This window comes from Coregonus clupeaformis, chromosome 13 (genome assembly GCF_020615455.1).
Source record: "Coregonus clupeaformis isolate EN_2021a chromosome 13, ASM2061545v1, whole genome shotgun sequence".
Classification (NCBI taxonomy): domain Eukaryota; kingdom Metazoa; phylum Chordata; class Actinopteri; order Salmoniformes; family Salmonidae; genus Coregonus; species Coregonus clupeaformis.
The window spans coordinates 56,472,440-56,494,416 of record NC_059204.1 but is presented as its reverse complement, the minus strand read 5'-3'; the positions used below and the strand labels follow the sequence as shown (position 1 = coordinate 56,494,416).

Sequence of the window (21,977 nt, the reverse complement as noted above, 5' to 3'; positions counted from 1 at the left end):
TCAGGCATTAATTCAGTTGAAAACCTAATATTTGTTTTGCACGTGGCTGATTTCAGTGTTGTTTAGCTTCGTGAGACTATGTATAGCAGTTATGTTGAGTGAACTGTAGTGAGAGCATCTCACACCCACAACTTGTGTTATAAATAGCGAGTGCTGTTATAGATAACATATCTGCCTCCATCTGCTCTGAAACCACACACTGTTGGAGGCCTGCCCTCACTGATGGGAGGAGATGTGACAGAGGTTGGTTTCTATGGAAACATGCAGGTATGTGAGTTAGATGATGAGATTAATGAAGGGAAATGGACTAAGGCTATGGAAACAACATTAAACATTACCTCAGGGCTGCTCACACTTTGACTCAACTGCAGACCACAAGTATCAAATCAGAAATCTTCAGAAAGTTTATTTTCCTTTCAAATGATGTTTCATTAAACCTTTGGTAAGAGTTTGTTTTGCCATCAAGCATTTGAATGTGATAGGCACTCTGGGCCTCATAATTAAACAACTGTGCACCCCTCTTTCCCTCCTTCCCTGACCTCTGATAGACTCAGACAACTCCCTGCTACGTTACCTGAGCGATGACAAGATCCTGGTGATCCAGGAGGAGCCGGATGTTTCCCGGGAATGCAAGCGGGACACTGGGCGGCGTTCCCGCAAGAAGAGCCACAATCCCAGCAGCCCCAGCTATCCCATCAGCCCATCCATGCTGGCCCCGCCCGTTAGACTGGACTCAGGACCCCCAGAGGGCCTGTCCTTCTCACTGCCTGAGAGCAACACTGTGCCAATGTACCACGTGAGTCAGCACAGCTACTGTTTTTATTTATCAACCTGCATCAAGAATGACAATATGGCTATTAACGCAGTCAGACATAGTGGCAATGCAGATTCAACATATTTGTGTCACAGAGCAGTTATGCTTTTGTGGTTAAAGCCTTTTTGAGGTCACAATATTAGATAAGTGAGTCAGAAGTTTGCCACACTGCCACCCATACCCCCTCAACTTCCACAACCCCAGACACCCCATGGTTCCTACCCCTGATCTACTGATCTGCCTGCCTGGTCACAACTGGAAACACAGGCCACCCTCTGAGATGACAGTGTGCTGTGATCTCTCTCTCTCTCTCTCTCTCTCTCTCTCTCTCTCTCTTCTCTCTCTCTCTCTCTGATGCGTTAATCTGCTCTTTACCTTTCCGCAGAGAGCTGGAGACACACTGAGAGCTGACACTGACAGGTGAGTGAGCATTTCTTCTCCATGGGGTTAAGGGGACAGACCAGCTCAATGGCCAGAAAATGTAGGCATGAATTTGTGAGGAACATGGATATATTTGATGATTTAAAAAAATTGTGTTGGACTTGGTTTTTGCCTAAACTATGGAGGCTAGCTGTGTACCTTCTAAATTGATTGGTATCATACTGGTATCAGTAAATTGAAAGCTTTTCATCAACTATCAAAATTTCACTGGTAGATACAGTACTTTATCTTGTGAATGTTTGATATTGTATTTACATTATATTAGATACCCACTTTTTTTAACAAATTATTTTTATTCAACCAATGACTCGTGAGTGAAGTAAATTGCTGTCATCCTGCATACCATCATATGGTTGTTACAAATGATTAACTTAATTGAATTGGCCTCAAGGGAATGACATTTAAACATACATCATGAGGGTTGCCAAGCAGGCAATATTTCCTCTATACCTTTCACTGACCTAAATCATATTTTCTGGTTCTATTTAAGAAACACTGTGCTTTGTTCCAATTGATGCTACAACCCAACACCTTGCCCATAGTCAGTGTTCAGTGGGTGCTCCAACCATGTAGTTCTAAAATAGTACAGTGGGTCTGGCAGTAGAGAAGTCCTCTCAGGCATTTTTACAGTGATTAGTGCAATTAATGTGTTCATAGATAGCCAACATGAGCAGCACATCCCCTGAGCGGTTTCCGTTGTGCTGTGCTGAGCTCTACTGAGACACAGAGACTGGCTGAATTGGATTTCCTGCCACCAGCTCTGTGGTTTAGCTCACTTCTTTCACTTGCTGGAAACTATACAGTACTTGTCCAAATGTATCAGGGTTTAGTTTAGATCATTCTCTTTGGTAGAATGGATGCACTCACAATTTGTACACCGAGTATATGGGTAGGTGAAGAGTAATTATGTTCAAGCCAAGGTGTCAGATACCTGCTATGTGTTTGACATCCAGTCCACTGCATGTTACACACCCAAAATAGATGTTTCTGTACCTAATACACTATGACGTACAGTATGAAAGCTGGATCTGAGTGTATTACAAAAGTAAGTAGTGAGGCTTATATTGAGAATGCTATACCATCTGTCAGTAGAGCCATTTCCAGATGGGCATTCAGGCCAGCCCTGGGTATGATAAAGCTACTAAGTTATTTGTATATAGTATGTATAAGCTGGAAGTAGAGGCCTAAGCATTGTTGTTTACTCCAATTAGGGAAGGGGTGGTGGGGTTGGAAAGTAATAAAGGGAAATATATATTTTTAAAAGGATATGTATGTATGTATATATATATATTTGCGAGAAAAAAAAAACATGGGGGATTGGAAGTGATGCAGACAATTACATTGATGGAAGTTACAATCTTTAAATTAAAATATTAAAGCTGATCTACCCCCTAAAAAAAGTTATTTGGGATGAATTCTAGCATGAGATACACTCAAACAAATCAATGTTTAATGTACTCTATGTAACTCATGCATTCATGTCGATGGAATATACATTAATATGTTTCTTGCATAGATATCAAGTGACGATTCTGCCTTTTTTAATGAATAATATTCATGTAAGGATTAGTTTTATACCAGTACAGGATGATTGTCACGCCCTGGCTCTGGGGACTATGTTATGTTGAGTCAGGGTGTGTATTCTATGTTTGTATATCTATGTTGGCCTGAGTGACTCCCAATCAGAGGCAACGAGTGTCAGCTGGTTGTCTCTGATTGGGAGCCATATTTAACTATCGGTCTTTCCACTTTGTGTTGTGGTTTCTTGTTCTCATTTTGGTTTGTGTATGTAACCAGAGACATCATGTTTTCGTCAGTTATTTTGATCGTGTGATCAGTCTAATAAATACTATGTTCACTTTCAACGCTGCGCCTTGGTCCTCCTCATTAGACGATCGTGACAGAAGAAACCACCATAACAGGACCAAGCAGCGTGAAGAAGAGAGAGGATGGACTTGGGAGCAGTGGAGTAGGAGGTTCGACTGGGCCAAGCCAAGCGAGGAGGAGAGAGGTTGGACTTTGGAGCAGTGGGGTGAGAGTCTGGCGAGAGGGATGGAGGCCTTGGCCACGGGTAGGCGTGAAGCCCATAAAATTTTTAGGGGGGGGCTAACGCCGTGGACGACGGGGCAGCAGGAGGCTGCCAGGTTACGGGAGTCACTGGTCACCAGGGGGAAGGAGGATGTAGAGGCACGGCGAGAGGTACTGGCGTGTGTTGCCAGTCCGGTCCGGCCTGTTCCTGATCCCCACGTAGGGCCAGTGGTGTGTGTTCCCAGTACGGTCCGGCCTGTTCCTGCCACTCCCACCAAGTCTGTGGTGCGCGTCGCCAGCCCAGTCCGGCCCATCCAAGCTCCCCGCACCAAGTCAGTGGTGCGCGTCGTCAGCCCAGTCCGGCCCATCCAAGCTCCCCGCACCAAGTCAGTGGTGCGCGTCGTCAGCCCGGTCCGGCTCATTCCTGCTCCCCGCACCAAGTCGGTGGTGCGCGTCACCAGCCCTGTCCGGCCCGTTCCTGCTCTCCGCACCAAGTCTGTGGTGCGCGTCGCCAGCCCAGTCCGGCCCATTCCTGCTCCCCGCACCAAGTCTGTGGTGCGTTTCGTCAGCCCTGTCCGGCCCGTTCCTGCTCCCCGCACCAAGTCTGTGGTGCGTTTCGTCAGCCCTGTCCGGCCCGTTCCTGCTCCCCGCACCAAGTCTGTGGTGCGTTTCGTCAGCCCTGTCCGGCCCGTTCCTGCTCTCCGCACCAAGTCGGTGGTGCGCGTCGCCAGCCCAGTCCGGCCTGTCCCTGCTCCACGCACCAAGCCTACGGTGTGCGTCGTCAGCCTGGTAAGGCCCGTTCCTCCTCCACGCACCAAGCTAGGGGTGCGCGTCGTCAGTCCAGCACAACCCGTGCCTGGGTCATGTCCGGAGCCGGATCCGCCGCCGAGGCGGAGTGCCCACCCGGTCCCTCCCCTGTTGTGGTTGTTTGGCGCGGTCGGAGTCCGCGCCTTTGGGGGGGGGGTACTGTCACGCCCTGGCTCTGGGGACTATGTTATGTTGAGCCAGGGTGTGTATTCTATGTTTGTATATCTATGTTGGCCTGAGTGACTCCCAATCAGAGGCAACGAGTGTCAGCTGGTTGTCTCTGATTGGGAGCCATATTTAACTATCGGTCTTTCCACTTTGTGTTGTGGTTTCTTGTTCTCATTTTGGTTTGTGTATGTAACCAGAGACATCACGTTTTCGTCAGTTATTTTGATCGTGTGATCAGTCTAATAAATACTATGTTCACTTTCAACGCTGCGCCTTGGTCCTCCTCATTAGACGATCGTGACAATGATCTCATCCCCAGATAAAGAGGGTTAGCGTCCATTTTGTTGTAGGCTTACTCACCTGATCTCCCCTCTCCTCAGGTATGCTAGTTTTGGCATCGAAAGACAAGGAGGCTCATCCATGAGGAAGGTAAAGTAAAAGATTTCAATAATACTACTGTTACTCCCATGGTATGAGTACTGTACTTTAGAAACCTCTTCTAATCAAACCCTCTCCTCTTCCCTCTCCTTGCAGTCATTTCACTATGCGTCTTTAAGGACTAAGACCAAAAAGAGAACCAAAGGTGAGACATGGGATAAATCCTTTTACTGTGAGGATTCTTTTGGTGATCCTTTGTCAATAATTGTATATTAGGATTTGTATTTATTATGGATCCCCCTTAGCAGCTACTCTTCCTGGGGTCCAGCAAAATGAAGGCAGTTCATACATTTTTTTAAACATTACAATACATTCACAGATTTCACAACACACTGTGTGCCCTCAGGCCCTTACTCCACCCCTACCATATATCGACAGTACAAAACCCATGTGTACGTGTATGTATAGTGCGTATGTTATCGTGTGTGTGTATGCATGTGTATGCGCCTACGTTTGTGTTGCTTCACAGTCCCTGCTCTTCCATAAGGTATTTTTTTTTTACTTTACTACTTGCATCAGTTACTTGATGTGGAATAGAGTCCCATGTAGTCATGGCTCTATGTAGTACTGTGCGCCTCCCATAGTCTGTTCTGGACTTCGAGACTGTGAAGAGACCTCTGGTGGCATGTCTTGTGGGGTATGCATGGGTGTCCGAGCTGTGCGCCAGTAGTTCAAACAGACAGCTTGGTGCATTCAACATGTCAATACCCCTCATAAATACAAGTAGTGATGAAGTCAATCTCTCCTCCACTTTGAGCCAGGAGAGATTGGCATATTATTAATATTAGCTCTCTGTGTACATCCAAGGGCCAGCTGTGCTGCCCTGTTCTGAGCCAATTGCAATTTTCCTAAGTCCTTTTTTGTGGCACCTGACCACATGACTGAACAATAGTCCAGGTGTGACAAAACTAGGCCTGTAGGACCTGCCTTGTTGATAGGGCTGTTAAGAAGGTAGAGCAGCGCTTTATTACGGACATACTTCTCATCTTAGCTACTGTTGTATCAATATGTTTTGACCATGACAGTTTACAACCAGGGTTACTCCAAGCAGTTTAGTCACCTCAACTTGCTCAATTTCCACATTATTTATTACAAGATTTAGTTGAGGTTTAGGGTTTAGTGAATGATTTGTCCCAAATACAATGCTTTAAGTTTTAGAATTATTCAGGATTAACTTATTCCTTGCCACCCACTCTGAAACTAACTGCAACTCTTTGTTAAGTGTTGCAGTCATTTCAGTCGCTGTAGTAGCTGACATGTATAGTGTTGAGTCATCCGCATACTCAAAGCCAGTGGCATGTCATTAGTAAAGATTGAAAAAAGTAATGGGCCTAGACAGCTGCCCTGGGGAATTCCTGATTCTACCTGGATTATGTTGGAGAGGCTTCCATTAAAGAACACCCTCTGTGTTCTGTTAGACAGTTAACTCTGTATCCACAATATAGCAGGGGGAGTAAAGCCATAACACATAGGTTTTTCCAGCAGCATACTATGATCGATAATGTCAAAAGCCGCACTGAAGTCTAACAAAACAGCCCCCACAATCTTTTTATCATTAATTTCTCTCAGCCAATCATCAGTCATTTGTGTAAGTGCTGTGCTTGTTGACTGTCCTTCTCTATAAGCATGCTGAAAGTTTGCTGTCAATTAGTTTACTGTAAAATAGCATTTTATCTGGTCAAACACCATTTATTCCAATAGTTTACTAAGAGTTGGTGATGGGTTTGAAATGATGCTAGTATTGAGGATATCATCCCGGGAATGTTTAGTGTGTTCATGTGTCTATGATAATTCCCTGTGATATCCTGCTCTCCACCCAGGTTCTCTGACTAGCGCTAGCCGTAGGCGTATCTCCTGTAAGGACCTGGGCCATGGGGACTGTGAGGGCTGGCTGTGGAAGAAGAAGGATGCCAAGGGCTACTTCACCCAGAAGTGGAAGAAGTACTGGTTCATCCTCAAGGACTCCTCGCTCTACTGGTACACCAACCAGAATGTAAGCTGTCAAACATTACTTTATTTTCTCTTATCTGCCACAACAGGCTTGCTGTTTACCAGCACTATCTGCAGATTTGTCATGGTGACTCACACAAACATAGCAACACTACAGGCCATATTCCAGATACTGAACCATTTATGTTGCAGTGTCACGTAGTGTACAGTATATTCCAGTATGTCTGATATACTTAATGAGGTCTGTCATCTCTACAGACATACTGGAATGTATTGCTTCTCATTTCCCTTACCTCTCCCTTCCTAGGACGAGAAGGCTGAAGGTTTCATCAGCCTACCTGAGTTCCGAATAGATAGAGCAATTGAATGCAGAAGGAAACAGTGAGTGTTTTTGTGATTGTTTTTTTGTCTCTCAAACTGTTAGTGAACCTGGGGATTTAAAAGAAAACAAAGTCTAAATGAAACAGAGACAAACACATCATACCAATTACCTTCAGAAGTCACATAATTAGTTAAATAAAGTCCACCTGTGTACAATCTAAGTGTCACATGATCTGTCACATGATCTCAGTATATATATACCTGTTCTGAAAGGCCCCAGAGTCTGCAACACCACTAAGCAAGGGGCACCACCAAGCAAGCGGCACCATGAATACCAAGGAACTCTCCAAACAGGCCAGGGACAAAGTTGTGGAGAAGTACATATCAGGGTTGGGTTGTAAAAAAAATATCAGAAACTTTGAACATCCCACGGAACACCATTAAATCCATTATTAAAAAAATGGAAAGAATATGGCACCACAACAAACCTGCCAAGAGAGGGCCATCCACCAAAACTCACGGACCAGGCAAGGAGGGCATTAATCACAGGCAACAAAGAGACCAAAGATAACCCTGAAGGAGCTGCAAAGCTCCACAGCGGAGATTGGAGTATCTGTTCATAGGACCACTTTAAGCTGTACACTCCACAGAGCTGTGCTTTACGGAAAAGTGGCCAGAAAAAAGCCATTGCTTAAAGAAAAAAATAAGCAAACACGTTTGGTGTTTGCCAAAAGGCATGTGGGAGACTCCCCAAACATATGGAAGAAGGTACTCTGGTCAGATGAGACAAAAATTGAGCTTTTTGGCCATCAAGGAAAACACCATGTCTGGCGCAAACCCAACACCTCTCATCACCCCGAGAACACCATCCCCACAGTGAAGCATGGTGGTGGCAGCATCATGCTGTGGGGATGTTTTTCATTGGCAGGGACTGGGAAAGTGGTCAGAATTGAAGGAATGATGGATGGCGCTAAATACAGGGAAATACTTGAGGGAAACCTGTTTCAGTCTTCCAGAGATTTGAGACTGGGACGGAGGTTCACCTTCCAGCAGGACAATGACCCTAAGCATACTGCTAAAGCAACACTTGAGTGGTTTAAGGGGAAACATTTAAATGTCTTGGAATGGCCTAATCCAATTGAGAACCTGTGGTATGACTTAAAGATTGCTGTACACCAGCGGAACCCATCCAAGGAGCTGGAGCAGTTTTGCCTTGAAGAATGGGAAAAAAATCCCTTGGCTATATGTGCCAAGCTTATAGAGACATACCCCCAGCTGTAATTGCTGCAAAAGGTGGCTCTACAAAGTATTGACTTTGGGGGGGTTTGGCATGTTGTATAAATCAAATGATAGGCGCAGTAGCTTAGTTTAAACTGTGCCAGTACAAGGTTGTGTTAATCCGTAGGTCACTTTTTACTCAATTTATTTATTTATTTATTTAATAAAGATCACCCCCCAAAAAATCAATTTTAATTCCAGGTTGTAAGCCAACAAAATAGGAAAAATGCCAAGGGGGGTGAATACTTTCGCAAGCCACAATATTACATTTTCAGTTTGCATCCCAGTATTACACTTTATATACATCACAGAAGACTGAAATATAACAAAACCGTTTGACATAGAAACACCAGATTTTTTGCGTTTTTTACAAGGTGGTCTGGATCTCAGGCTAACAGAATGAAATAATGCAAAATGGAAATGTTTAAGCGTCAGATGATCTACAACACTACACAGACTAATTGGATGTTGTTTCTGCTTCTGTTACAGTGCCTTTAAAGCCTGCCATCCCAAAATCAAGAGTTTCTTTTTTGCCACAGACTGTTTGGAGGAGATGAACAGGTAACACAATTTTTTCTAGCATTACTACCTGTACTTTGATGGTAGGGTTAATTAGTGTGCTTATTTCATGAAATGCTTTCTTGATTGTAACAGCATGTACATTAGCTTACATATTATTTAAGGAAATGCTCTGTTTCAGAGCATTCATAGCTGGAGCTTTGACATAGTTATTTTATTCTCAAACATGAGGAATAAGAAAATATACTTTAGGTGTCTGTAGTGTTGTTCTACTGAGACTTAAAAAAAAAAAAAATTATTCTACTGAGAAGATGATAAAAGGCAGTAAGTCTCTTGTTTCAAAGAGCCCTCTGGGTCAGCAGCTAGTGCTTTGTTTATCAGAAACAGTTTCATCTTGGGTTGTGACTGATTGACTTATTATCTCTGGCTCTTTTCTTTGTAATGTGAATGTGAGAGGATTCAGAAAGACTGCATATCATACCATCGATAGACATTCTTCCATTCAATGCAAACTGTTAATAATCAAATCAAATTTTATTGGTCACATGCGCCGAATACAACAGGTGCAGACATCACAGTGAAATGCTTACTTACAGCCCTTAACCAACAGTGCATTTATTTTAAACAAAAAAAGTAAGAATAAAACAACAACAAAAAAAGTGTTGAGAAAAAAAAGAGCAGAAGTAAAATAAAGTGACAGTAGGGAGGCTATATATACAGGGGGGTACCGTTGCAGAGTCAATGTGCGGGGGCACCGGCTAGTTGAGGTAGTTGAGGTAATATGTACATGTGGGTAGAGTTAAAGTGACTATGCATAAATACTTAGAGTAGCAGCAGTGCAAAAAGGATGGGGTGGGGGGGCAGTGCAAATAGTCCGGGTAGCCATGATTAGCTGTTCAGGAGTCTTATGGCTTGGGGGTAGAAGCTGTTGAGAAGTCTTTTGGACCTAGACTTGGCACTCCGGTACCGCTTGCCGTGCGGTAGCAGAGAGAACAGTCTATGACTAGGGTGGCTGGAGTCTTTGACAATTTTGAGGGCCTTCCTCTGACACCGCCTGGTATAGAGGTCCTGGATGGCAGGAAGCTTTGCCCCAGTGATGTACTGGGCCGTACGCACTACCCTCTGTAGTGCCTTGCGGTCGGAGGCCAAGCAGTTGCCATACCAGGCGGTGATGCAACCAGTCAGGATGCTCTCGATGGTGCAGCTGTAGATAATGAATATTCTTAAGAAATATAGATTACAGTGTAATATAACACATGTCAAACCTCCCACCACTCCCAGTATGGTATCAGTTAGTCAGTTAACATCTCATGTTGTGTATCTGCACCCTGTCCTCTTACCCATTTAGATGGATGAACCGGCTGGGGCTGGCGGCGATTGGCTACACACCTGACGATAAGGTTCCACGCCCTGATGAAGGTAGGACAATCTGACTACATATTGTTGTGATGTGTAAATCTAATGATTTAAGGACATTGAAGTGAAATGTTATGTAAATGTATTACACCAATGCCTATTGTACACAGACAGTATTGGCATGGATGAGGTCACCCAAGGTGTTTAGTTTAATGATGTTTAACTTTGATGTGTTTCAGATTACTGGAGTGAGAGTGACCAGGATGAGATGGATGGTTCTATGACCCTGAAACAAGAGGGCATGTCATCTCGCTGTGACACCTACCACCGCACCCCGTCTGTGAGTGCAGGCCACTGGTTCACACTCTGGAACACACACTCACATGTACACATTCACTGCACACACACATACATACACTCATACAACACATAGTGGTCCTATCAATATCATTAAATACCTCTGTCCACTTGCTCCCTTCCAGGTGAACTCCTCCAGTCCGTTCCCTGAGCGCCACTTCTCCAGTGAGTCCACATACTCCCACTCCTCAGCTGAGGACTCCCGTCCGGACGTCCCCGGGAGCACCCACTCCTCTGGCTGCCGCCCCACCCTCCGCGACACCCAACGCCGCTCCTGGCAGGACCTGATCGAGACGCCCCTCACCAGCTCGGGCCTCCACTTCCTGCAGACCGTGCCGGGGGAGGGTGACGGGGGCTACGGCAGCGGCCACATGGGAATGGGTCAGCTGCTCATGTCCCCTGAGCGCCGGCGCCAGGCCACACTGCCCGCCCAGAGGCGCCGACAACCTGACAGAGATGGGCCCTTCCCATTGGTGGACATAGAGGAACGCGAACAGCGCCTTCACTGTGCCCACAAGCAGCGCAGCCAGAGCCTGCCCCGGAACAGGGACGTGCAGGGCACCAAGGGCAACCTGTGCTCAGCAGGACCCTCAGAGGAGAGGAGTGAGGACGACGAGGTGCCATTCAGAAAGCACAACTCCAAGAAACACCAAGGTAAGGATGCACTCTAGCACTTCCTGCTTTCGCCAGGCTTGTCTTTAGGACTCCTCAGACTTCAAGTTACTGTTTAAAAAATACACATATACCTTGTTATGCTTTGATTATATATTTATTTGATGATAAGGTACATTGTAAAGCTTTTATCCAAGTTTAAATGGTTGAATAAGGTTTAGCGCACAGAGCTTTGAAATCCTGTCCTACTCTCCCCCCTCAGATTCTCGGTCTAAAGAGCGAGGTCATGATCATGAGGGAGTGGATGGCTTTCAGGAGCTGTATCGCTCCATAGAGCGGGCCAGCCTGTCTGCCATGGGGGAGCAGAGGCCCTCTACCAAACAGGAGTTCAGACGCTCCTTCGTCAAGCGCTGCAACGACCCTGTCATCAACGACAAGCTGCACCGCATTCGTGCCCTGCACAGCACACTCAAGGTACGGAGAGGGTGGGACACAACCACAGAGCAGGCTGTGGCACAGTCATAGGGCAGGTATGAGTCATAGGGCAGGGTGAAGACTTATAGAGGTACAGAGGGTGTTACAGGTCCAGTAGGTGGCTGTCTATGGTGATGAGAGTGAGGTGGCATATGAGTGTGGTCATTGGGGTGGTATGTAAGCCAAACACTAATTGATGTTTTCCCACAGGCCAAAGAGGGTGATCTGGCCATTATCAGCCAAGTGCTGGACGACTCCGGTCTAAGCTCCCAGAAGTTCCAGCAGTGGAAGCAGCAGCACCATGAGCTGTTTGTGGACATCTGTGAGTTCAGCTCCGCCCCGACAGAGCCTCACCCCGAGGGGTCCGACCTCTCACCCCTGTCCCCACCACTGATGATGCACACCCACTCCTTCATCGAAACGCACGTTTGAGACACGAGTGCTCAGAGACAGAGTAACAAGGAGACACTGTGGAATCATGCCATTATCTCTTCCCCCCCCAATCGTTCATGCAGTCAGGGTCTACCGTCACCATTCACTAACTGACAAACCAATCACTGTAATATGTGTACATACTGCGCTGAGGTTAAACATAAGAGAGTAACGGTCGGTGTATATACTGTATATTGGATAAAATAAGGCCCCCACAGGGTGCCATTCTGCATGCCTGAAGAGAAACTATCATCCATTATCTTTAAAACAGAAAATGCAACAAATGATAGATTGAAAGAGAACTTAACAACAAAAAGACAATAACTGTTTTTGGCTGATGCAATGCATTTTTTTCTTCTATTGTCTTTTTTCTTATTTCATTGCTTGCTTAAGAGGAAGTGAGTTTAGTTTTTATTAAATGTTTTATTTCCCCTTTAATGCTGCTTTAAGAGAGAGCTATGTAGCGACTAGCTAATAGGCATCACTGATTACAACAATGCACCCCCTACTGGGGAACCATGGTACTGTGTGACCCTGAGTCTCTGGAAAGAAAGACCCAATATGTGTAAAAGTGTGGAGAGGAGAGGGGTGTGTTAGGAAGAGAGAGTGAGAGATGGAGGTATTTGGGCTTTTAGTGTATGAAGCTCAGTAGAGTTTTATAATGCATTTCTGTTGTATGTACGGATGTTGCATGTTTAACATGTATGCATAATTATGTACATTATGTACATTTTGTTTAGCCAAACACAGCTCACCGGAATGAAACTTTTTACATTTATTGATATGTCTCTTTGTAGCTATTATGATTTTGCCCATCATTATAGAATTTGTTGGTGAAATTTATTTTTGAAATCAAACATCTGCATGGTAGTAAACATGTACATGTGGCCATTGGGGTTGAGAAATGTGTTAAAGAAAAATATTATTGTTTGCATAGCAGCACCCTCTATTTAAAACTGTGAACTATATACTTGTGAATGCAATCTTTAGATTCTGTGACCACAGAATTGTTTTACTTATATTTTTCATAGAAAAATGATATAAAACACAAAAAGCATTGCGTCTCCTGAATGACTGTTTTTGCTTCACTCCAGCTGTTACAGAAGTTACCTCCTGATCTTCAGGATTGATTCAGGTCCTGAGTTCTGTTAATGTATTCTGTTCCCTTTCTGTGTCTCTGATTTTCTATGTGAATGTACTGGCTTATTTTAAAAAGGATCACGGAATTGTTGACAGATATGTATCTGCTTAAGTTGTTTATTTTTACAGGTTGAGAAGTAGTACTTCAATGTGATTGCATTCTACCTGCGCAAAATACATGATCAACAACTCATAACACATTTTTAATTTTTCAAGTTTGACACTTTTTCTAGGCCTATTTACTTGACTTTATTTTACTTGTTTCTATTTTATTTCTATAAAATGTCAATGATAATGTTTTTCTTTGCGACGCTTAATACTTGTACCTTTGTTCCTGGCAGGATATTGACATTGCTTCAATTTACCTGCAGTTATCATCCAGTGATGTGTCCTGGTACTTAAAATGCCTTTAGGTGTCAGTACATTTGTTATACAGTATAATATACTTCAAATTATACAGTATAACTACACTGGCCTGGCTACATGTCATATTAGACATATAGGCTACTAACACTTCTAAAACGTCCGCAGTTGTTACTCTCAAGTTGTTGCTCTCAATTCTCAAATTTTATGAATAGCAGTACATGTATTGTAGAATGTATTTCATTTAACCAGAATGTAATTGTTCTCACAATGTTTTCAAACATTGTACATGAAATCTGTTCAATCTGCCCAGGGTTCCACTGTGTTATTTTGGAGGTGTGCACCTCATAGTACAACTGCGCAGGTGTGTAGCTAAGATGTAAGTTGCACTGCGACATTAAAAAAGGAACATATTGCTCTTTTTTGGAAGTATATTATTATCTGTTTATCTGTACATTAACTTATTAAAAAAGTGTTATTGAGAAAGAGAAATAAATTTATTCTTCCTATGAATCAAAAGTAGCCTTTGTTTCTCAGAAATATATACAGTACGAGGTTGTAAAACTTAAGTTGTAAAACCAATAAACTGAATTACTGCACAAATGAATGCATTTCTGTGTATTTATTTCGATAATAAAACGTGCATCAAAATTAGGCCACTCTGAACTGAAGCAGTTCTTCAACCCTGCAGGGACCCACATGTGCAGGCTTGTTCAAGGATAGGACAAGGAATGAAGAACACTACTCTCTAAATGAATAGGAGAACTGATTAACATTGCTTTGTGTATATCATTGTTACTTTCGAGGTCATATACACTGACCAGTAAAAGCAATCTTGCAACAGCAACAGTCAAACAGGATTTAACGCGTTTTCCTATGATAAAGTTGGTCCCTTATCGCCACCGGTAAGACACTGAGGAGGAGGTACCATCATGGCTACCACGGTAAGTTTTTCTGCCATGCAAATCTATCCTAAACCATGTTTTCCTTGAGTTTGAACTGGTCCTCTAAATTCTTTTAAAAAGGTCGAATAATTTACATTTGTGTATTTAACTATGTGTCTATATCGACCAGAATAACGTCAATATAACATGCAGTTTGCGACACGCTCCTTTTAGAACATGTTGTACAAACGCAAATTACTGTGGTAGGACTATGTTCTAGTTATCTACGAATGTGGAGTTTAAATTAGATCTAGAATTGAATAGTAATGTAGTCCAGTGTTTCTCTTTATTTAAGGATTAACATTGTAGGTAGCCTACTCTTTAAATGTGATTAAAGAAGATTAAGGTGACCTTCGTAATCTGTCCTACATTTGTTAGCTAGTTTAACTGTATCCATTTAACGTTAATTATTTCAATCTAGAAGATCCTGTTCAACAAGGTCAATGTCTTTTCTCTGATCAGGATCAAATTAATATTACATTAAAAACAAAAATAACCATGATTTAAGGTAAAATACTGTTCTGATAACTGTATTTATCATGACAATTAGGGCTGGGACTTGCCAGGGACCTCACGATATTATCACGATACTTAGGTGCCGATACGATATGTATTACGATTCTAGCTATAGGCCTATTTCGATTCCATACTGCGATTTTAATTGCGATTTGATGTTCCAAACATATTGCTCACTATATAGCTTCTCTGTAGGTTTTTCAATGGTTAGCTTCGCCCACGGCTGGCTCCATGTGAACTACAATCATGATGTTGTGTTTTAAAGTTTAGAAACGTCAATAATCATCATGTCGCCGGTTTGAAACATATGGCCCTTATATCAGCGATCATCTTTGAAATAAAAAAGATACTTACTGCTGCAGATTTGCATAGATCCATACAGTGTGTGCCTCCAGCCGACGAACAACACTTCTGCTACACTTCCTCCCCAGTTATGCTTAAACAGATAGCCTAGCTCAGGGGTGTCAAACGTCCGGCCCGCGGGCCGGATCAGGCCCGCAAACGGGTTTAATCCGGCCCGCGAGATGATTTTGTAAAGTATAAAAATGCGCTGCAATTTTTCAATAAAATAAACTGCTGTTCCAATTGCGTCCACTGGATGGCGCAATAGCAATTGTGTTAAGCAAGCAAACTGTTTATACCGGGGCAGAGCAAGTACGTCAAGCACGTGCAGCCAGTCCGGATGAGCTACTTTGTTTTGCCCGTGATATTTATTACGGCTTCTACTTTTAACATTATGTGCTTTGGCACCCTCATTGCCCCAATATGTCTCTGTCAAAAAAGAGAAAAGTGGACGCAGAGTGTTCCAAGAAAAATTGTCATCCTCCTATTTATTCACGGAATTCAATGGGAAAGCTGTATGTTTGGTGTGTTCACAGCATGCAGCCTGACAAGAAACATAGTTGCAGACAGGATTTCCGATCTTTCAGTGGATTTGGACAGCCAGTTGAAGCAAAAAGTAAAGTCATTTATTGCGTTTTCGGTTGCAATTGATGAAAGCACGGACATTACAGATGTTGCACAACTGGCCATTTTCATCCACGGAGTTAATGACACATTGACCGTCACCGAGGAGTTCGTGGAGTTGGTGCCGATGACAGATACAACGACAGCAGCTGATATTTTCACCGCACTCGTCGACGCGCTGGACAGGGTCGGAGTGGACTGGTCCCGCGCTGTCAGCCTGGCTACAGATGGTGCGCCCTCAATGATCGGGAAAAAAGCAGGCGTTGTGACAAAGTTCAGAGAGAAAGTGCAATCTGCAAATGGAGGATGTGATTTTTTGACTTTTCACTATTTTGCACCAGGAGGCTTTGTGTTGCAAGTCATTAAAGATGGATAACGTCATGAAGGTGGTCATCCAAACTGTTAATTTCATCCGATCCAGAAGCCTGAATCACCGTCAGTTTGACAGCCTTCTCAGAGAGAAAGACCACATCTATGGCCTGCCATACCACACTGAGGTAAAATGGTTAAGCCGAGGTGCTGTGCAGAGGCGTTTCTTTGATTTACGAGAAGAAATTGAACAGTTCATGGAAGAAAAGGAGTGTTAGAATTTCATTCCGCAGAATGGATGCAGGACCTTGCATTTATGGTGGATGTTACAGAGCACCTGAATAACTTGAACAAACAGCTGCAAGGGCGCAACAAAGTTGTCACGCAGTATTATGACAGCATACGTTCTTTCAAGTTGAAGCTGTCATTGTGGGAGACGCAACTCGCCGGTGGTGATGCAGCTCACTTCCCCTGTCTGAAAAATGTGTGCGCGACCCAACATGTGGCAGACATGAAGCGGTTCAAAGATAAAATAACGGGACTGTTACGGGAGTTTGAGCAACGCTTTCAGATTTTTGGTGAACTGGAGAAAGACTTCAACGTTTTTTGCTCGCCATTCACCGTGAATCCCTCTGATCTGCCCGTCAGCATCCAACTTGAAATTATATACTTGCAGTGTGACTCGGATTTGAAGGGCAAATTTGCCGCAGCTGGCTTGGACACATTTTATCAGAATCTCTCGCCAGGTTACCCCAACTTGACAGCCCTCGCTGCAAAACTGTTGTGCATGTTTGGAACCACATATCTTTGTGAGCAAGTTCTCTGTAATGAGCATAAATAAAACAAAGCTGCGCTCAAGGCTCACGCACAAGCACTTGAATCACATCCTGAAGTTGGCTGCCACTCAGGATGTGACGCCTGATTTTGATGTGCTGGTGAAAGCTAAAAGATGCCAGGTATCAGGAGTCAAATAAACTATGCAGCCCCACTTAAAGTGCTGCATGAGACACCCTGATATAGTTCTGTGATATACTTCTGTGAATCACTGAGGCATTGTGTGTTTGTGTGGTCTTTGTCCTCAGAACTTTCAAATAACTTGGTGTTTTATGATTAATAGTGATGTTGTGCTTTTGGACACACTGTCCTCAGGCTCCAGCTTTATGTTTATATGTTTTTATGTTGATGTGCTATTGTTTTTAATTGTTTTTATTTTATTTGTATATTTAACCTATTCTTGACTCTGTGGTTCTTGCACTTGTTTGGGGAACAGGATTTCATATTTTTTATCTACATTTCTGCCTGAGAAATGACACCCTGATATAGTTCTGTGATCTGTGAAACAGTTCTGTTAATCACTGAGGCATTGTGTGTTCTTTTTATTTAGAATTTTCAAATAAACTTGAGGTGTTTTATGATTATTAGTGATGTTGTGCTTGTACTATTTTGGACACACTGTCCTCAGGCTCCAGCTTTATGTTTTATGTTGATCATATTAAAACAAAGAAAACAATCTGAAGTTGTTGTTTTTAAGTTATATATACCATGATTTTACCGGTCCGGCCCACTTGGGAATAGATTTTCCTCCATGTGGCCCCTGAGCTAAAATGAGTTTGACACCCCTGGCCTAGCTAATTAACCCAGGTGGTCGCCTCTGTCTTCCGTAAACAAGCGCTGTAACATGGAGATATGGCAGTGTGGGAACACTAACCCTGTAAAGGTGTGTAGTAATTGAACCTATTGTTTTTCTGAAATAATTTCTTGTTGATATGAAGGATACGTTCCTTATGTCTCAAAAAACCGTACCGCAAGCGATGCTTTGGTAACGTTCAGACCAAGCGTCGGGGCTCTTAACAAAATTTCCCAAGGAAGATGATGTTATCGTCAATGAATGGGCTATCTATATGTCTGCTGAAAATAGACACGAGAGAGAAAATGAGTTTTGATCAGTCAGGGAAATAAAAGTGCTGAAAACATGTTGGCTCACTATTTAAAAAGAAGATGGTGAACAAATTTATAAGATGAAGAATACCGGCGTTTTGGACGACTAACAGTAGCAAAAAAATACAAATCGATACTTGGATTCAAATATCGATGTAATATGGCTGGCACAAAACGGGTGTAAGCCTATATTTTATTCGATTCAACTGTGCTTCATCAATAACTGTTGAGATGTGAATATCAGACAGGAAAACCACTTTAGGCCTATCCTGACAAAGGTCTGTGTTGTTGTTTATGTGTGTCTGCAGGTAGTGAAGCTGGCAGTGATCCCAGCAGCAATGGGATTGGCCTCGTTTCGAGTTTATGCCATGAGTCAGGACAAAACAGAGACTGTGCTGCTCTCCCCTAGAGAGGTAATCTAAGGACCAAGATGTAGAACTTACTCAAGAACAGTTACTTATTTCTCGTGTGTTTTAGTTCTACTTTACTTTTTTATAAATGTTTTATAGTACTACTGATATTGATTACTGCATTGTTCGGAAAGAGCAAGCAAGAAAGGCATTTCACTTTGCTTGTGCACGTGACAATAAACTTGAAACCTGATGTACGTGACCATTGCCACCAGTGATGATCCTATTGATCTATTGTACTGTCCTCAGTTGTCCATCTATGCTCCAGACCCTCCAGCAACGCACTACATGGATGAGCAGCCTGGAGCTCTGCAGAGTGGGCTGGGGGTGGTCCGGGTGGGGCTGCAGCCATACGTTAGAGCCGTTAAGGTATTGAAACACTAACTGGCTCAGATGGCCTCTATCACTGCTGGTTATGTCGGCTAATGTTGAATATTTATCAATATAGATTTTTAAGAATTACATGCTGGAAGTTTTGGAGTGGATCTTTAGTTCAGTTATAGTAAACATCTACTCTTACTGAGAACTCTCATTTTGTGTTAGATGCCATGAGATCAATAGAAGGTGAGGAACTTTCTCAAAATGGCTGCTTTTGTGGTATAACTCTAGTAATATCTCAGCTCTATTGGTTTGTTTTGCAAACAAGTTGTATTTTGTGCTAATTTCTGACCATTGTTTTTCCAGAATGCTTATACCTCTGTCATGGTTGGAGCTGTAAAAGTCTATACTGCTGGACATGGTGAGGAGTGGGGGAGTTCTGTTGACACATGAGTAGGTCTGTTCTGCTATCTCTGCAAAACCTTTTTTCCATGTTTATTTTACCTAGATACATATGAGTTCCTGAGAGATCCTCCTCCTGGTTTTATCCCAAGGGTCGGTGTAATCACAGTCTCTGGGTTAGCTGGTCTGATCCTGGCAAGGAAAGGTAATGAGTTGCCGCATTAAAGATATTGCACGACCTCCGCTGTTCAGGAGAATGTAACATTACAGATAGTTCAGATAGAAATGTATTGTGTAAAACTGATATGATTGTCTCCGATAAAATAGGGAATTGGGTCCGCTTTAATCATTCTATATCTATCTGCAATGTACAGAACATTTCACATCACTGAATACAGCCCAGATTATTGACCAGCAGTTTATTATAGATGATCCGAAATGTACACGTTGCAGTAAAATGTCTAAATAAGCAGGTTGCCAAATGTCTCTTTTGGTATCATGTTCCACTATGTACAGTAGCTGACTGGTTCTTTCTCTGCAGGGTCACGTCTGATGAGGCTGGGGGTTCCTCTGGGTATGGCCACTATTGGCATGGCCGTGTGCTACCCCACTCAGACAGTGGGTGTTGTAAAGGTACAGTAATTCCACAGATTAATGCACTGGGACACTTTTGCCTCAGCTTCTTTTTGAGTGTCACTAAGGCCTTTTTACACACTATTAAATCAATCCAATGCCATGAGATCCAATACTTTAGACTGTTTAGACACCTTTTGTATTATTGCACAATATCACGTTTTTTAAATGCAGATGTATGTACATTTTTGTAACATCCATGTGCATATGAGCTAAAATTAGAGCAGAAACTTTTGGATTCCCTGTGTTATGCCACAGAGGCCTAACAATGTGTTTCTGTTCTTCTGCAGATGACGGGGCAGAAGATGTATGCAGTAAGCCAGTGCACTACATCATCTGTGGCATCAATATTTAAATCAAAGCCCAAAGAAGTAACTCCCCCAACTGTCAGTCTTGAGGTACAACAGACTATTGACATTATAGATGCTTTTTTCATCTAGTCTCTGTTCTCATATTTAAATTGTTTTCACTGTGGAAAACGTGTGTACCAGCGTTCTAGCTAGGTCAATGATTCATAGATCTTACAAACTGTTTAAAGCTCTCTCAGGAGTTGAAAAGTTGAGTTTGAACAGCATATTTTTATGGATTAAACACAACTTGACCAAAGTTTTCCTGTTTACAAGCAGCAAGCCCCACCAGCTCCCATCCTTGAGCCAGAAGTGTCAGAGGCAAAGCCCCTCCCTGAAGCTGAATCATCTGAACCAGCCACGCCTGCAGTTGACAAGGCTTCCCCCACTGAACCTAGTTCTCCCCCAGCTCCATCTGAGGCTGAACCTGCCCCTCAGCCCACCACAGAGGTGAACCCTGCAGAGGGTTCTATTGACACTGAACCTCCTGCAGCTGAACCTGAGGCAGTCACAGTGGTGGAGCAAGAGGCTGTTCAGAGGGCCCTTGTGCCTGCCCCTGCCGAAGAGGCTGCCCCTGCCGAAGAGGCTGCCCCTGCCGAAGAGGCTGCCCCTGCCGAAGAGGCTGCCCCTGCACCTCCTGCTGAGGAAGCTGCTGCTCCACCTGCTGAAGATATTCCTCCACCTGCCCCTGCTGAGGCTGTCCCTGCACCTCCCCCAGCAGAGGAAGTTATTCCTCTCCCACCTCCTGCTGAAGAGACAGAGCCTCCACCACCTGCACCTGTTGAGGAGGAAGCTGCTCCTTCACCTCCTGCAGCTGAAGAGACTGTACCTGCTCCTGTTGAGGAGGCTGCTCCTCCAGCTACAACAGAGGAGCCATCTGTGATTGTAATAAAAACTGCTGGTGAGTCACACAAATCAATGTGAAGCAGTGGAGGCTGGTGGGAGGAGCTATTGGAGGACGGGCTCAATGTAATGGCTCGAATGGAACGGAGTCCAACTTGGTTTCCGTATGCATGATACCATTTCATTTATTCCATTCCAGCCATTACAATGAGCTCGTTCTCCTACAGCACCTCCCTCCAGCCGCCTCTGAGAATATATTTTAATCTAAACAGTTGGATTCATCTTCTTTATCAGATATTGATGTCCACTATAAAATAATATTTTTTATATTTCCAGGGAAACCCAAATTTGCACCAGACCCTAAGCTAGTTGACCTGGGCCAGGCCAACCCTGAGGATGAGGACCTGTACAGTACGCGTGGATGAAGAATGACAGGAGGAGAAGGTGGGGGGAATGTGGGAGGGAGGGAGGGAGGGAGGGGAAGGATGGATAAGGGAAAGCTCCAGAAATTGAAAATAACAATTTGAATCCATGACAGGCCGGAGGATGGAGAATCAGGTTGCAGCCATACTGTATTGGAATTTTGACCTCTGGTGTCTTCTGTTTCTTTGCGTAGCCTGCAGTTTACATGTACACACCCACAGGGTACAGACAACTTTACACCCTGCTTCCAGAGCCACTACACAAGGTTTACAATTTATTAGGTACACCCATCTAGGACTGGGTCGGACCCCCCTTTGTCTCCAGAAAAGCCTGAATTCTTCGGGGCATGGACACGTTGCTCAATTGGTATCAAGGGACCTAACGTGTGCTAGGAAAACATTCCCCACTCCATTACACCACCGCCACCAGC

The 21,977-nt window shown here is 43.7% G+C and overlaps 2 protein-coding genes across 3 annotated transcripts in view; both read left to right on the top strand.

The window, feature by feature from the left end:
• The window catches only part of LOC121579949 (connector enhancer of kinase suppressor of ras 2-like), a 56,837-nt gene extending 42,748 nt beyond the window's left edge, over positions 1–14,089 (top strand). For both annotated transcript variants that reach the window (XM_041894961.2, XM_041894960.2), the window contains 12 exons: positions 549–796; positions 1,200–1,234; positions 4,639–4,687; positions 4,793–4,841; positions 6,517–6,689; positions 6,954–7,027; positions 8,735–8,806; positions 10,113–10,183; positions 10,360–10,460; positions 10,603–11,131; positions 11,352–11,563; positions 11,774–14,089. In XM_041894961.2, the coding sequence (XP_041750895.1) occupies positions 549–796; positions 1,200–1,234; positions 4,639–4,687; positions 4,793–4,841; positions 6,517–6,689; positions 6,954–7,027; positions 8,735–8,806; positions 10,113–10,183; positions 10,360–10,460; positions 10,603–11,131; positions 11,352–11,563; positions 11,774–11,995 (1,835 nt within the window). In that variant the 3' untranslated portion in view covers positions 11,996–14,089. The remainder of the gene's footprint in view (positions 1–548; positions 797–1,199; positions 1,235–4,638; positions 4,688–4,792; positions 4,842–6,516; positions 6,690–6,953; positions 7,028–8,734; positions 8,807–10,112; positions 10,184–10,359; positions 10,461–10,602; positions 11,132–11,351; positions 11,564–11,773) is intronic.
• A 282-nt stretch (positions 14,090–14,371) lies between these two features.
• apool (apolipoprotein O-like) lies at positions 14,372–21,896 on the top strand. Its single transcript, XM_041895403.2, has 9 exons — positions 14,372–14,442; positions 18,480–18,584; positions 18,831–18,950; positions 19,266–19,320; positions 19,408–19,506; positions 19,843–19,934; positions 20,225–20,332; positions 20,561–21,182; positions 21,461–21,896. Exons 1-9 carry the CDS (start codon positions 14,431–14,433, stop codon positions 21,547–21,549), a joined length of 1,302 nt encoding a protein of 433 aa, XP_041751337.2. The 5' UTR covers positions 14,372–14,430; the 3' UTR covers positions 21,550–21,896.
• Positions 21,897–21,977: the final 81 nt, after the last annotated feature.

Coding starts and splice junctions, on each gene's coding strand:
- apool (XM_041895403.2), top strand. Junction 19,935..20,224: donor AGACAGTGGGTGTTGTAAAG/GTACAGTAATTC, acceptor GTTCTTCTGCAG/ATGACGGGGCAGAAGATGTA. Junction 20,333..20,560: donor CCCCAACTGTCAGTCTTGAG/GTACAACAGACT, acceptor GTTTACAAGCAG/CAAGCCCCACCAGCTCCCAT.